The sequence below is a fragment of the Kogia breviceps genome, chromosome 1, assembly GCF_026419965.1.
Source record: "Kogia breviceps isolate mKogBre1 chromosome 1, mKogBre1 haplotype 1, whole genome shotgun sequence".
NCBI classification, from domain to species: Eukaryota; Metazoa; Chordata; class Mammalia; order Artiodactyla; family Physeteridae; genus Kogia; species Kogia breviceps.
Genome location: NC_081310.1, coordinates 38,426,488 through 38,442,646, shown reverse-complemented (window position 1 = coordinate 38,442,646; position 16,159 = coordinate 38,426,488). Strand labels below are relative to the sequence as shown.

Sequence of the window (16,159 nt, the reverse complement as noted above, 5' to 3'; positions counted from 1 at the left end):
GGCCGTGGCTCACGGGCCCAGCCGCTCCGCGGCATGTGAGATCTTCCTGGACCGGGGCACGAACCTGCGTCCCCCGCATTAGCAGGCGGACTCTCAACCACTGCGCCACCAGGGAAGCCCCCTATTTTTCTTTTTTTAACCCTCTTTTTCTTCTTATTTTTCTGGAATTTCTCTTCGTATTCTGTCAAACATATTTTGGGAGAATACACCGAGATTCTAATATTCCTTTTGACTCTGTAAAGTAGCAGACCTGAATGATTTTGAGGACAGTCTTGCTCCGGCCTGTAGTTGCTGCCCTCAGCCCCATGGCACGTGAGTGGGGTGGTCTTCTATTCAGCCACATAGACTTTGTCAGTCTTTTCTTAAGAGAATGGTAGTCTTAATTCCTGACTGCTAAATGATTAGGCTCTGTACTTAATTTGCATTGGAAAAAGAACTGTAATTCATTTCAGTTAGCTAGGGAGTCTAACCTTGAACTTATTCCTATGCACTATTTATTAAAACCATATTTGAGAAAATAGTATAGTTATATAGTCCATACATCCATTTTTCTGGTTATATAAAATTTATGCCTGGGTTCCTATGTCACGTTTTTTGGTCCCTTTCTGTGGAAATGCTTTAATTAAATTTTATCTTGGCACTTTCCTTTTTAGATTGAGAGGGACAATAAGAAATAGCCAGTAAAGCTCATTGCTGTGTATATATGTGAGGATATTTTTGAGGACTTTAGTTTATTACACTACAAGGTATCTTATGAAGACCTATGGGTTAAATTTCAGATTTTTGTCCTAGAACGAATTGTTTCCTTCCGAACAACTTTTTTTCTTTTTAAAAATACTTGTGGATACTGTAAATGTTGAAACTGATTGTATTTCCTTATTTGTATTGCTTCCTGAAAGCTTCAAGTTAAATTTATGGTCCATCTTTCACAAATATGTAGATTTTTACTCTGGCTTCTTTTTATCTTAAGTCAATAAGAATGCAGGCTCTGGAATCAGGTAGATTGGGTTCAGATATTGGTGCCATCATTCATTAGCTGTGTTGAAATCAGGCAAGCCACTTAATTTCTTTGAGCCTCAGTTTTCCCATCTATGAAATGGAGTTAACTGTATAATAGATGTAAGCACCTGTAATAGTTCTTGACATGTCCTGAGTACTCCATACTTTTTCCCACTTTCATATTCCCTTTGTTTCACTCCGTCTACTTTAAAAAATAATTGATTTTATATGATTTATAATATTTTATTTATTGTAATCTACCTGAAATATTTCTTGGAACAAGGCAGAGTAAGCATAGATAAATGTTGGTTACTTAGCACATTGTTTTTTACATAAAATCCAGCAATTAAAAACGTTCACAATTGCTTTGCCATACTATTTCTAAATTTACTGAGATTTTGAAATTAGACATGCATGAAGATTTACTTTTAGTCCACTTCACTTTCATTCTCTTCCCTTTTCACCTCAAACACACATAACCAAGGAAATTTTCTGTATTATTTGTGTAGGTGTGACAGTGGTTTTCTTAAGACATTTTTTGTTGCAACCTCGTAGGTTAAAAGTTTCACTGTCCTTTGAAGTTCTGTCACAAGACCAGGGAAGTGCATTCATTATAAAACTACTTAATAAATAAGTTCCCCAGTTTGAAGAGCTAGACTTTTATGTGAGGTCAGGCCAGTTGAAGACCTTTACAAAGAATTAGTTGTTTGTTATTGCTATGTGAGTTGCAAGAATGGAAAAAAAAGAAATTCTTTCTTCAATACTTCCTTCCAGGCTGAGTCATCACTAGAGAGTGGGAAGGGCAGCAGCAGCAGAGAATCCAAACCCCAAAGCTGGTATCACAAAGTACCTTTTCTCCAAGTTGGGGGCTCAGAGGGGCGCCATCATGAGCGATGTTACCATTGTGAAAGAAGGTTGGGTTCAGAAGAGGGGTAAGTGTTCAACAAAACTGAAAATAATATGGTTGGTAAGTGTGCTACACTAAGTGGTGTCCTGGAAGTTGATATTCTTTTCTGATTCTGTTAACAAAGTAAACTGTGACATACTGTGTCCACTAAGATAGAAACGATATTTAACATGTGTTAGGAATTTGCTTGTTATTTAGGAATTGTTTGGAATTCTTGATTTTGATAATTTATAATCAAGATTTGGCTTTCTGGTATGTTCTGTGCATGGATGTTACAGAAAGTTCATGTTGTATTTTTTCTGTATTGTCCACAGATTCTACAATCCAGAGAGGTGTCTTTAGAATGATTTAATATCTAAAAAAGTATCTAACTTTTATGCATTTAAAGACATGTAAATATATAAATAAAAGTATTCAATTATATTAAGCCAGTTTGGGCGGTGGCAGGGAAAGGGCTTAAAGTAGTAAAGAGGAAGGATTCACTCACAAACTCATGCATTCAGTAATCCCATAGTTAGATAAGTAAAGTCCTAAAGTGAAAGACTGAATGAGGAAAGGGATTGTGTGTTTGTGTGTGTATGTATGTTTAATTTCATATTTTAATTTTTCATGATTTATTATTTCTTGTTAATAAGAATTAATACTTATTTCTTAAAGTTATTTAGATAAATACTTCTGATAAATAATTCAAATGCATTATTATTTTTTAATACTAAAGGAACTCTTCAATGTAAAGCTTAGTTTATCCTTCATGAGATCACCTGCTAATGTAGTCAGTGTGTTTATTAGAAATCTAGACTAGAGTTTAGAATAGTTGCCAGGCAACTACTGTTTATCCACATGGCCAAATTCAGTAGGATGAAGATGGTTACATTCTCAGAGCTTTTAAGTTCTCGTATATCTATTTTCTGGTTAAAAGTTACTTCTTAATAATTTAGTGATTTTTAATATTCTTTGAAGTTCTGTAGTTAATACTTAGGCTAAAAAGCTGTTGTCAGTAGTTAAATATGATTATGTGTTAATGAGTTTTTAAAAATTGGCCTGAGTTGTAATTTACATACAATAAAATTCACCAATTTTAATCTGCCAATTTTTACTTTGATGAATTTTGCTAAATTTATACACTAGTGTAACAAACCCTAAAATCATGATATAGAACATTTCTATCATCCCAGCAAGTTCCCTCATTCCCCTACAGTCAGTCCTCTTCCCTGAACTCTGGCAACCACTGATTTGCTGTTACTATAATTCTGCTTTTCTAGAATTTCATATAAGTGGGATCATACAGTATGTAGTCCTTTGTGTCTGGTTACTTTCACATAGCATAATACTTTAAAGATCCATCTCTGTTGTTGTACATATCATTAGTTTGTTCCTTTTTCTTGTTGAGTGGTATTCCACTATCTGGCCATACCATAATTTATCTGTTTACCAGTTGGTGGACACTTGGGTTGTTTCTAGTTTTTGGCTGTTATGAATAAAGCTGCTGTGATCATTTGAGTGCACGTCTTTGTGTGATGTGTTTTCATTTTTCTTGGGTATTAACCTAAGAATGAGATTACTGAGTCATATGGTAAGTGTATGTTTAACTTTATAAAAACTGCTAAACTGTTTTCCAAAGTGGCTATTTGTACTGTTAAGTTTTATTTTTCTCATGTTATCCTCATATTATAAATTTGGAAAGCATTTTCATATTTCAGTGCTGTATGAAAGTTATTTAAAATTTTTTTTAACTTGTCCATTACATTTATATTATTTTTCCTATTTTTTGGGGGGGTGGCTGGCAAATCACTTAAACCTTTTGGAGTTTTACTTTATTAATCTCAAAAAGTTGCTCTCACAAGACTGTTGTGAGGATTAAATGAGATAGTGGGTATGGATGTGTTTTGGCAGTTCTGACACAAATGTAAGCTATTACTATCACCACATTTTATCAAGGGTTTAGGGTGGTTCTTGAGTCTTATTTAATTAATCGTGTCTTGTATGAAATACCAAAATAGAAGTTTGGTGTATAGTGCATGGCATATAGAAAAATGAAAAAGAATTTCTCAGTGTTTTTCCTGAATTGTTTAGTGAATGGGGATTGTAATGAGTGTGTGTGTGTGTGTGTGTGTGTGTGTGTCTGTGTGTATTTTGGGAAGTAATAGTCATAAGCATAAGAATTTGAATAGTACACAAGGTATAGAATGAAAAGTAACTGCCTCTTCTAACTAGTTTCTTTCCTCAGAGAGACCTTTTCTATTTTTAATTCTTCTGCTGATTATTATCCCAGTTTTATATATAATATGCTAAACATTGTTTTTGATGACTCTTAAGTAATCTAGTATATCTTCATTGTGAAAAAATGAAGAATTTAAACTTTTAATACCTATTCTCTCCCTTCCTTTTATTGATATTTGTTTATTTTTTGAAGTTTGTGATTAAACTTCTAGCACTTGCACCGTTAATTCTAGAAAGTATAAACTTGCCACTTTATAAGTTGAGGAAAATTAGTACCCCTCACAATCTTTCCCTTGAATTCCACATTCCCTTCCCATTTTATGTCAACTGTAACATTGATTTTATATTTTTAAGGTTTATTATAGTTATATTTGCTGATTCTGAAAAGCATTAATCCATATTATGATTATGTACATAATACTGCTAAACAGAGTAGTATGATGGGATCCATAGAGACTAGATGGATTTTTTTTTAAACATCTTTATTAGAGTATAGTTGCTTTACAACGTGTGTCAGTTTATGCTTTATAACAAAGTGAATCAGTTATACATATACATATATCCCCATATCTCTTCCCTCTTGCGTCTCCCTCCCTCCAACCCTCCCTATCCTAACCCTCTAGGTGGTCACAAAGCACCGAGCTGATCTCCCTGTGCTATGCGGCTGCTTCCCACTAGCTATCTATTCTCCGTTTGGTAGTGTATATATGTCCATGCCACTCTCATTTTGTCCCAGCTTATCCCCCCACCCCCGTATCCTCAAGTCCATTCTCTGGTAGGTCTGCATCTTTATTGTCGTCTTGCCCCTAGGTTCTTCTGACCATTTTTTTTTTTTCCGATTCCATATGTATGTGTTAGCATACGGTATTTGTTTTTCTCTTTCTGACTTACTCTGTATGACAGTCTCTAGGTCCATCCACCTCACTACAAATAACTCAGTTTTGTTCCTTTTTATGGCTGAGTAATACTCTATTGTATATATGTGCCACATCTTCTTTATCCATTCATCTGTTGATGGACACTTAGGTTGCTTCCATGTCCTGGCTATTGTAAACAGAGCTGCATTGAATATTTTGGTACATGACTCTTTTTGAATTATGGTTTTCTCAGGGTATATGCCCAGTAGTGGGATTGCTGAGTCGTATGGTAGTTCTAATTTTAGTTTTTTTAAGGAACCTCCATACTGTTCTCCATAGTGGCTGCGTCAATTTACATTCCCATCAACAGTGCAAGGGGTTCCCTTTTCTCCACACCCTCTCCAGCATTTATTGTTTGTAGATTTTTTGATGATGGCCATTCTGACTGGTGTGAGATGATGTCTCATTGTAGTTTTGATTTGCATTTCTCTAAAGATTAATGATGTTGAGCATTCTTTTATGTGTTTGTTGGCAATCTGTATATCTTCTTTGGAGAAATGTCTATTTAGGTCTTCTGCCCATTTTTGGATTGAATAGATGGATTTTTATACTCTCTTGGTACTCAAGATTATCCCATACTTTAGTTTGGCTTTTAGTTTGGCATATAACTTATTTCTGGATTTTCTAATTACTACATTTTACCCCTGTTGGTAGAAGAGGGTGTCCCTTCTTCATCATATCACTTGGTTATCTAGCTTTTTAATCATACTGTTTGTTGAAGTTCTAATATGAACTGACTTTTTTCTGAGTATGATGCTTAGCTAATATCATTATTTACTTGCATTCTTGGAAAAATGCTTTCTTAGCTCTCATGTCTTTCTTCTTTTTGTAGTTTTCTGGAGTACTTCCTGAAGTACCGTTTTCAGAAAGAATGTGTTTGGGTGCTTGTCAACACCATGTTTGAAATGTCCTTTTCACTTTTGCACCTGATACATGCCCTTGGCTGGGAATAGAGTTCAAGTTTAAAATAATTTTCCTTCAGCATTCTGAAGGTTGTGTTTCATTACCTTTTAGTAACCAGTTTTACTGGTAAGAGGTTTGATGCTAATATGAATAGTATTTTTGTAGGTAACTGTTTTTGTTTTCTGGAATCTTTTTGTGTTGATGCCTCTTTATCCTTGGCATTATGAAATTTAAGGAGGATGAGTTATAGTCCTTTTTAATTTATCCTATAAAACATTTGGTGGATCCTTTGAAAATGTGGGCTGTTCTTCAGTTCTAAGAAATCTTCTGTATTTCTTTCATTATTTTTTCCCTTCTATGTTCTCTGTATTCTTTCATATTTTTTTCCTTGAGCTTCTATACCAATACTCTGTTTTGAAGTTTTTCTTTTTTTTTTTATGTCTTTGTTTTTTCTCTTTGTTCTGAGAGATTTCCTTGACTGTTCTTGTCCTTTATTGAATTACTTATCTCAGCTTTTACTTTATATTTCTGGGAATTCCTTCTAGTTCATAGTCCCTGCCCTTATTTTACATATATAATATAATCTGTAATCTTAGGACACTAAAAACATTTTAAGTTTTTTCTCCTCATTGAATAACTCTTCCAGTTTGTTTATTTTGGTTCTTTTTTTGGTAGTGGTTGTTTTCTTCAGGTGTCTGGTGATCCCTTTTAGTCTGTGTATGAAAGACTGGGGTTACAGATAGTGTCCTCTATTTATACAATTTATGTATTTTCCCTATACTTTGATAAGTTAGATTTCACTGAGTGAGGATTTGTGATGCTAGTGTTTAATTGTACTCTTGAAAGGATTAGTTTGAAACGGTTGGACATTTTTTTTTTCTTCCACTCTTAATTTATTCCTTTAGAGATTTTCAGTATTATTTTAATAATAATTTTATGTTTTAGTCAAGCAAGTTTCATTATATAGTCTGTTGTTTGGCTGTATTTCGGTTCAAAGAATTTCTTCTGAAAGATGATTAATTATTATTTGCTCCTTATTACCCTGGGTAGATTATTATCACCTGAACTTTGGTGTACTCATCTGAAAATAAATATATCTGCCTCCTTTTTTTTTTTTTTTTTTTTTTTTGTGGTACGCGGGCCTCTCACTGTTGTGGCCTCTCCCTTTGTGGAGCACAGGCTCCGGATGCACAGGCTCAGTGGCCATGGCTCATGAGCCCAGCTGCTCCACGGCATGTGGAATCTTCCCGAACCGGGGCACAAACCCGGGTCCCCTGCATCGGCAGGCGGATTCTCAACCACTGGGCCACCAGGGAAGCCCTATCTGCCTCCTTTACCTCACAGTGTGATTGTAAGCATTACGAGATAATATATGTAGAAGAGTGGTTTTAAACTATTAAACTATAAATAAAATAAATAAATATAGAAAAATTTATAGTTCTTACTTTGACTATCAGTCCTTTTTCTCAAACCTGTTTTTATGAATCAGTTCTTAGCTTCTATCCAGGTATAATATCATTTTATTTGTACTTTTAGTGCTAATAAGTTGCTCTTCAGTAAATATCTTCCTAGAAAAGGAAGAAAAGACTTAAAGATAATTACTGATATTATGTAGGATAAATGCTTTTCTAACTTCGGTTATTAGTCATATATCAGTAGTGAAACCTTTTTTCCTGTACTTATCTGGAGCAGTTGCAAAATGGTGAGTATTAATTGCGATAACACATTAACATAGTATTGTTGGTATTAGAAATGACAATAAAAGAAACGTCAGTTGCAAACTGGAGTATTATCTGCGTTTTCCTTCTTAATGGTCCTAGAAGAGCACCTCACAGTTTGACTGCACATCATGATAAGAGGCATTTGCATATATATTAGACACTTCTTAAGTTACCTTCTTCAAAGACCAGCCTGTAGGCATACTCTAGGTAACTCGGAATCTTTAAACTAGATGTCAAAAGTTTTGCTTTCTTAGTTTCCATTACAACTTAGTAGTAATATTTGCTCTTAAGAAACTTATTGTATTAATAAAATGGGAAATTTAACCTGCTTTAAGGGTTTAAATTATAGAAATAAGTATATTGTAATAATATTACATAAGGGTTTATTGTAATTCATAAAATTTTGTTTGGCTAATAGTACTGTTTCTTAAAAACCTAAGTAGTCTCTTATTAATGTGGAGAACCAGTTCCTTTGATAACAAGTTAAAATTTATAATGTATTTCTAGTCAACTCATCATCTTGATGTTTTGAAATTGATACAAATCTAAGAGGTAGTTTTATCATTAAAACATTTTGATGAAAACGCTGCATGATACATTAATTGCTTACACTTTTTGTTGTATTAGTATCTAACAAATCTAACTTTCATGTTGTGTTTTGTGTGTGTAACCGGCTTGTGCTTTTAAAGAACTTTTTCCCTAGTTTGCCTTGTACTTATAGTTTCCAATTTAGGGATATCCATAAACTGTGTCCTTTGAATGACATTTGTCTTATATTCTATGAAATGGTTTGCTTAGATGAACCAGAATGTTAGTATTTGGTGATTCTAAGCTAACTTTATATGTTTATGAGTTTTCTCACAAAACAGCTTAATCCCCACTGTGCAAAATATACCTCAATAACGAAGAATTTAAGCTTGGTTATGTTTTTAACGTATGTTGTGATCTAGTCAATTGTAAGTTGTTACATAAAACAAAGTGTGCATTTTTGGGGGTGCTTATCTAAGTCCAAGGGTCTTTCCTTCTCCTTTAATTTGTGTGTCCTTTTGTACATTTTGTTCATGTTTTATTCACAAAGTGACTTTTGAAATAAATTATAAAGTGATTAAGGAGAGAGAAATGACAGTATGATTTCCTGTTTACTACTCAGCAGCAAGCATTTTCCATAGAGTAAAAAAAGTGGTGGTAGTGGTGGTAGTGACTGTATAAACCACACGGTAGATTAGAGAAGGTAGCTTTGACTATTGATATTATAAATGGAGAAGAAACATGGAAAAATTAAATTTATTTTCTAATAGCATTGAAACTTGGAGATTTAATGTATTTGCTGTAATGTGAAATTTGTTTTTCCTATTGTTTCAATATATTTGTTTTGAAAATTTTAATCAAGTAAACCAAATGGAGAGAACCATCAAATAGCTTTCATATGCATTCTAGGGTTATATAATTATAAAATTGCCATTACACACCTTACCAATCAACAGTTGAGTTTGTGTATTGATTTTGTATCTTACAGTCTCATTAAATTCACTTATTAATGTTAGTTACTCTAAATATTTTGTGATGATAGTCTTCTGCAAAGAGCCACAGTTCTGTTTCTTCCTTTCCAGTCTTTATGCCTTTAATTAATTTTTCTGGTCTTACTTCACTGGTTAGGACCTCTAGTATAATGTTGAGTGTAATTGGTGAGAGTGGACATTTTTGCCTTATTTCTCATCTTACTGGGAAAGCATTTATTTTACCACTAAGTATCATATTAGCTGTAGGACTTCGTTGCTGCCCTTTATTGGGTTGAGAACGTTCCCTTCTATTTCCTAGTTTGCTGAGAGTTTTTATCATGAGTGGGTATTCAACTTTTTCAGGAGATTCTCTGGCATCTATTGAAATTACCATTTAATTTTTCCCATTATTCTTTTAATATTTTAATATAGTATACTATTTTCATTGCTGGAATAAATCCCATTTGGTCATGATGATCTTTAATATATTGCCAGGTTTTTTTTTTTTAAATTTATTTATTTTTGGCTGCGTTGGGTTTTTGTTGCTGCATATGGGCTTTCTCTAGTTGTGGTGAGTAGGGGCTACTCTCTGTTGCAGTGCTAGGCCTTCTCATTGTGGTGGCTTCTCTTGGTGCAGAGCATGGGCTCTAGGCACCCGGGCATCAATAGTTGTGGCACGCGGTCTCAGTAGTTGTGGGACATGGGCTTAGTTGCCCTGCAGCATGTGGGATCTTCCTGGACCAGGGATCGAACCTGTATCGCCTGCATTGGCAGGTGGATTTCTAATCACTGCACCACCAGGGAAGTCCCATGTTGCCAGTTTCGATTCACTAATACTTTAAGGATCCTTTTTTACATTTATCAGAATATTGATTGATAATTTTCATTTCAGGTTTTGCATAAGTTATGGTAGACTCATAAAATAGGTTGAGAATTCCCTTCTCAAATTTTGAAGGAATTTGTAGAAGATGGGTTTTATTTCTTCCTTATATGTTTGATAAAATGCAATCAGTGAAGCCATCTGGGTTGGAGCATTTTTGTGAGTTTTTTTATAATACATTCAATTTATTTAATAGATATAGGACTATTCAGATTTTGTTTCATCTTGTGTCAGTTTGAGTAAATTGTGTATTGTAAGGAATTTGTCTATTTCATCTATTGTTCTGTTGTCTGCTAATTCTGACATTAGGATTTTCTTGGAGTTGGTTTCTGTTGATTGTTTTTTTTCTTTACCTATGATTACATTTTCTTGTTATTTCACATGTCTGGAAATTTTCAGCTGTATACAGTTAGTTGTGGTGATCTCTTATTTCCTACTGAACACCACTGCTTTATGTTCTAGTTGGTACTTAATTGATTCTATTCAGTCTCTACAGTTCATTTCTCCTGTTGTGAAAAGCAGTTGAAATCTCTGCTTTTTTCCTCCACTTTTTACTTTATGCTTTCAGGCTCATTGGAGTTTTTCTTATACATGCAGTATTTATCTAGAATTTGGGCAGAGTTTACTTGCAGGTTTGGGAGCTCCTCTGTGTCTCCCTCTCTCGTGGGATATCCTTCTTACTTTCTAGCCATGAAAAGTTTTTGGCAGTTCTGAACTCCATCATCTGACTCCTTAAGCCAGCAAGACTATGATTTTTTTGTCTAAGTTTTTATCCACACTAATCTCAAGGAATGGAGGAGCCCCTCAAGCAAAAAGCCATATAAAAATGCAAATCTCATCCAGTGCAGTTCCCTTCTTTCAGGGGCCAACTTCCCCCCAGTTTCTGCTTGCTTTTGGTGCTTTCCACTGCCTTCAAATGGTTTTTTTTTTTTAGTATTTTGTACAGAATTATAATTTTATGTATGGGAAAGTTAGCCTAATACAAGTCACCCTACAATCACTGGAAGTGGAGCTCTGCTAGGCATATGTTTTAATGTATAGATCTAAAATTGTTCAAGCTTTATAAGTCACTTAGTTTTGTTATTTGTTAATTTAATTCCTCATAACAGATTAAGAGGAGTAGAAGTTTCATCTGCCTTTGTGCTTGAGGAAACAAGGTTTAAACCAGCTGAGCTCCAGTCACCTGTAAACATAACTAAACCTTTTTTCCAAGTAAATTTATAGAATTTTAAGCTAGAGGAGACTTTGGAAGTTGTCTAGTGTTATACCCATTTATCTTACAGATTAGAAAACAGGTCATTTTTTGAGTCAGGGGCAGAGCCAGGACCAGTAATGGAATTTCTTTTTTGTCAATTTTATGGTACTTCATATTTTGTTTCTTTCTTGTCACTCAGGAATGTACTGGAGTTCTTTTTAAAAATCTACTATTAGTACCTGGTGAGGGGGTAAGAACTTTTGGACAGGAGGGTTTAAAACTCTTAAGAACGGAAAAAGGGAGTATCTTCCATCTGGTGGAAACTTCGTGTGCCATTGGGGAGTGCAGGGAAGCTCTACTTCTTGAACTTGTTGTGTTAACTCCCTTGGAGAAGCTACCTCCATAGCTTCTGTATCGTTTGACATGGAGAAACTTTCTTTAATTATTAGCATTCTGTTCAGTCACATTGTCTTACTGATCTTATAACCATGCACCTACCATTGTATTTTCTTATAGGTATGTTTTTGCTTATGCCAGTTTTTCTGCCTGGCATTTTTTCTTTTTCTTCTGTCTTTGTTGATGAAAATCTTTCATGACCCTCAAAGCCAAGTTTTAGTATCACCTCCTCGGTATTTTCCTGCATCACTGTCTTACAAAGTTAGAATGAATTCTCTTGTCTCTAATATTACATCACTTTCATGCCTTTGCTTCCTTGAGGCTTTATTTTATATTGACTAGTTATTACATAGACCCATTATTTTACTTTCTCCATTATAAACTCCCTGAGGGCAGGAAACTTGTACAGTATAACTATATTTCTTCCCCATATAGGGTCTACCAGTACCTTGAACATAGTAGGCTCTTAATCTATTTTTGATGAATGAATAAGGAAGAGGAAGAAGACAATTCTAGACGTTCAAATAGCAGTATGTTACAGATTTCAGGGCAAGAAACACAATTTGGGACAGCTGAAACAAGGCAGGGAATATAGAATAGATCATCACAGTTGTGAAAGCAGCCTGTACCTAGGATAGAGTTTTGGGATTCCAGATCAGGTCATATATCTGTTGTGTTTTTGTGTATAGGAACTAATGGGGTAGGAATTAGTAGAACTGACTAAATGGTTATTCCTGGCAGAGGTGGCTGGGCAGAACCCTCTTAGTCCCAGAATAGGTGAGTATATAAGTTATCTAAACCAGGTAAGTGGGACACTGTAGTGAAAATACAGTAGTGATCATAGTTCTGGAAGGTTTATCCATATTTTAAGGGTAATTTTTGCTTTACTCTTAGAACTGAGAAGTGCTTCTGAGTTCATGAAACTTAATTTTTCAAGCTTATAAGAAGAATCTTTTCTGATGTGTTTCTGATGGATCATTTGTTGTAACTAAAATCTAACTGTATAAGGCATGACTTTCATTATTTAACAGCTCTGAGCACTAGTGGTCTTTGTTTCCTGAGCAGTATAAAACAAGTTCTGTTTTCCATGTGATAGGCCTTCAGATATTTCAATGTCACTATGATGTCTTCCCTAAAATCTTCTTTTTAAGCAAAGTGTTCTCTTTTCTTTAATTCGTTTATCGTATGACATGGTTTCTAGCTCTCTCATACGTAATCTTGTCCTACTATGGAAATATCTCAGTTTGTCTTAGAATGTGGTGCCCAGAAGTGAACGTAACAATGTATTTATTATACTTTCCCATCACTAGTTTGTGCTTTTTCATACCATAGCCATCACTGGGTGTTATTCTTTTTTAAATTTGTTTGGTTTTTTTTTTTGTTTAGTTTTTAGTTTTTATTGGAGTATAATTGATTTACAGTGTTGTGTTAATTTCTGCTGTACAGCAGGGTGAATCAGCTATACATATACATATATATACATATATCCACTCTCTTTTATATTCTTTTCCCATATAGGTCATTACAGAGTATAGAGAAGAGTTCCCTGTGCTATACAGTAGGTCCTTATTAGTTATCTATTTTATATATAGTAGTGTGTATATGTCAATCCCAGTCTCCCAATTTATCCCTCCTTCCCCCTGCTTCTCCCCCTTTTTAGTTTTTGCCATTATATTGCTATTTTATTTTACATTTCTGTGTTATTGAGGCTTAACTTTATTGTTTCTGCTTTTAGCCATTGATTTCCTCAAATAAATTGCTTGTTCTTATCCTTAGTCAGTTTTTGTATTGAAGCCTATGTCTTTCGTCAAGTTCATAAATTGTATATGTTCTCATTTATTTGTAAGAACTTTTTATATATTCCGGATACTGTTATTTTATTGATTGTTTTGTCACTGTTGCAAATATTGATATTTTCCTGATTTGTTTATGCCTTTTAACTTTAGTTTTGTCTTGGCAAAGGTTTTTAAGTATTACATGTTCTACTGTATCAAACTTCTCTTCCAAGGAAGCCATTGAGGTCATACTTAGAAACTTTTGCCCTGTTTTCTTGGAGCATCATTATGATTTTAAAAATTTGTGTTACAGAAGTCATATATGAGTTTTTTTATAAAAGACCAAAGCAGCAAATAAATAGAGTACCGTATAATTCCTCCACTATTATTTTCCATCTCAGAAATATTACTGTCAAGTGTGTTGTGCCGTTATAAAGTCAAATTCTTCCTCAAATATTTGAGAACCAGAAAGATACATGCCAACTATAAGTAGTATTTGTCTCTTGCCCAGAGATTGGGATTCAAGAAAATTGGGCAGGGCACAGGAATAGGAATAACTGAAGAAATGAGATTTCTGTGCTGTATTCTGTATAAACATTTGGATCTTTTTGTTTTGTCTCATTTTCCATAAATGGCATCATAATCACTTAACAGTATGTCTTAGAGATTTGTCTATGCTGTTGCAACATGGTAACTCAGAAAAGAATGACTACTTTGATAGAACTTGCTTCTAGTGAACCTATTCTTATTTCTCATCCACCTATTTTTCTCATTTTTAAGAACTCATATACTGTCAGTTTAGTCCAATGGTTAAGAGAATGGAACTTCAAGTCTTGGCTTTGCCTTTTACTGCTGACTGTGGGCAAAATACTCAGTCTTAATATGCTTTGAATTTCTCATCTGTAAAATGGAGATAATAATGTCTGTTTTATATGGTTGTAAGACCATATAAAAGACCATAATGTTTGATTAGCTTTTATCACAGTACATGGGATATACTAAATAGTTAATAAACAGTAGCTGCTATTGCTACTTAATATGTTGTAGGATTTTGCCAAATTTGACATCAAGTTTACTAATATTTAATATTTAGTCTCACCTATTGTGTTCTCCTATAAAAACAGTTAAGGATCCTTGCCCGTACAGGTTTTTATTTTGTTTTTAATACCCTTCTGATGCTCTGTATTTCTCAAAGATTATTGATGCTAACTGGAACTCAAAGTGATAACTTACTATCTTCTCAGCACCTTTGGACATCAGTGTTTGCATTATGATGGCTCTCTTGTGAGAAGACAAGTGTAAAAGAGGAGTTAGTATTCCTTTTCTGTTGTCTGGCCTGAATGTTGTGCTCTTTTCCTCAGTCTTCATCTTTTATCATTTTAAAAGTTATGTGTGTCTTTAACAATTTTTAAAAATTAGTTTGTTTTCCTGTATTTGCTCTCTATTATGATACTGCTATCTTTCCCAACACTTTTTCTTAAATTAAATGAATTAGTGCTACAGCAACAAGTATGTATATATTTTTTCTTCCTTACTCAGGATTGGGTGAGGCCAGATTATAGTTGTATTTTAATCCTGTGGTTGACTAAAAATGTTTGCCATGTAAGAGCACTAATTTCCTTACCTTCCACATTTGCAAACTAAGACATTCTATCTAAAATTCATGTGTCAAGAAATAGAGGCTTAAGTATATTTTTTAATGTTATGATATCAACCAATGGAAAAACTAAAAATGAAAATAAAAGTAGTAAAAATTGAGAAGAAAGGTGAAGGGGAACAATTTTTCACCGTCATAGTGCGAAGTCAGTTGATATGGTCACAGGTGATAAGAAAAAGAGCTATAATGCCAGAAGTATTAAAAGTGGCTATTTTTGACAAGTGGAATGGTGAGGCTATGTGTGGGGGTTGTGTGTGAATGGAGGAAGAGACAGTTTATTTTTAAGTCTTATGTTCTTTCATCTGTTACTGAATTATTGTTACTTTGTGCATGTATTAGTTAATAGTAATAATAAACTGTATCCTGCATGATACCAATTTATGGAAATAAAAAGCATAGTTCTGTATATTGATATAGGTATAAAAATTGATTGGAAGGAAATATACCAAAATATTAAAGGCGGTTATCTCTGGGTAGTGGGTTGTTTTCTTCATTATATTTTTCTGTATTTTGTAAAATTTCTGAAGTTGAATGTGTAACTTTTATAATCATAAAAATATTATTAAGGGAAAATATATAGGATTGTCATACATTTGGCATCAGTATGACTATTTATTTACATAAGTACTGTAACTTTTTTTTACTTAAAGGAATTAGAGAACCATATTCTCTATATGTTTTTTTTTAATATGTTTTAAATGTATTAGTAAGGCAAGCATTCTGCTAAAAATAACTGAATAATGAGGTAGCCAACAGTAACAAAGACAGGTTTATTTATTTTACCTAAGAAGGGTAAAGGTGGGCAGTAGCTGGTTGTTTATCAGATAAGGATAAAATCACCAAAGATTCAAGCTGTCTCTGCTTCTTTACCTTTAGCTTGTTGGCTTTTCATTCCTACAGTTATTGCTTCAAGGTTTCAAGATGGCTTTCAGTTTGTAGTGGGAGGTGGCGAGGGTAAAAGGTATTAGGAATTGATACTGTATTAGCGAACCAACAATGTGTGCCACAAAATGTATTGAGATATATATATATATATATATAATTATAATGTTTGTACTTCAGTTCTTAGATTTCTAGCAGAGATAATTTC

The 16,159-nt window shown here is 33.9% G+C and overlaps 1 protein-coding gene across 4 annotated transcripts in view; it reads left to right on the top strand.

The window, feature by feature from the left end:
• Nucleotides 1–16,159, top strand: part of AKT3 (AKT serine/threonine kinase 3) — a 379,537-nt gene that overhangs the window by 8,927 nt on the left and 354,451 nt on the right. For 3 of the 4 annotated variants that reach the window (XM_067030721.1, XM_059079103.2, XM_059079118.2), the window contains one exon: nt 1,774–1,931. The exons of the other annotated variant lie outside the window; for it this stretch is intronic. In XM_067030721.1, coding sequence (XP_066886822.1) covers nt 1,886–1,931 — 46 coding nt within the window. In that variant the 5' untranslated portion in view covers nt 1,774–1,885. Of the gene's footprint in view, nt 1–1,773; nt 1,932–16,159 lie in introns of those variants that run through there. 4 annotated transcript variants of the gene reach the window in all.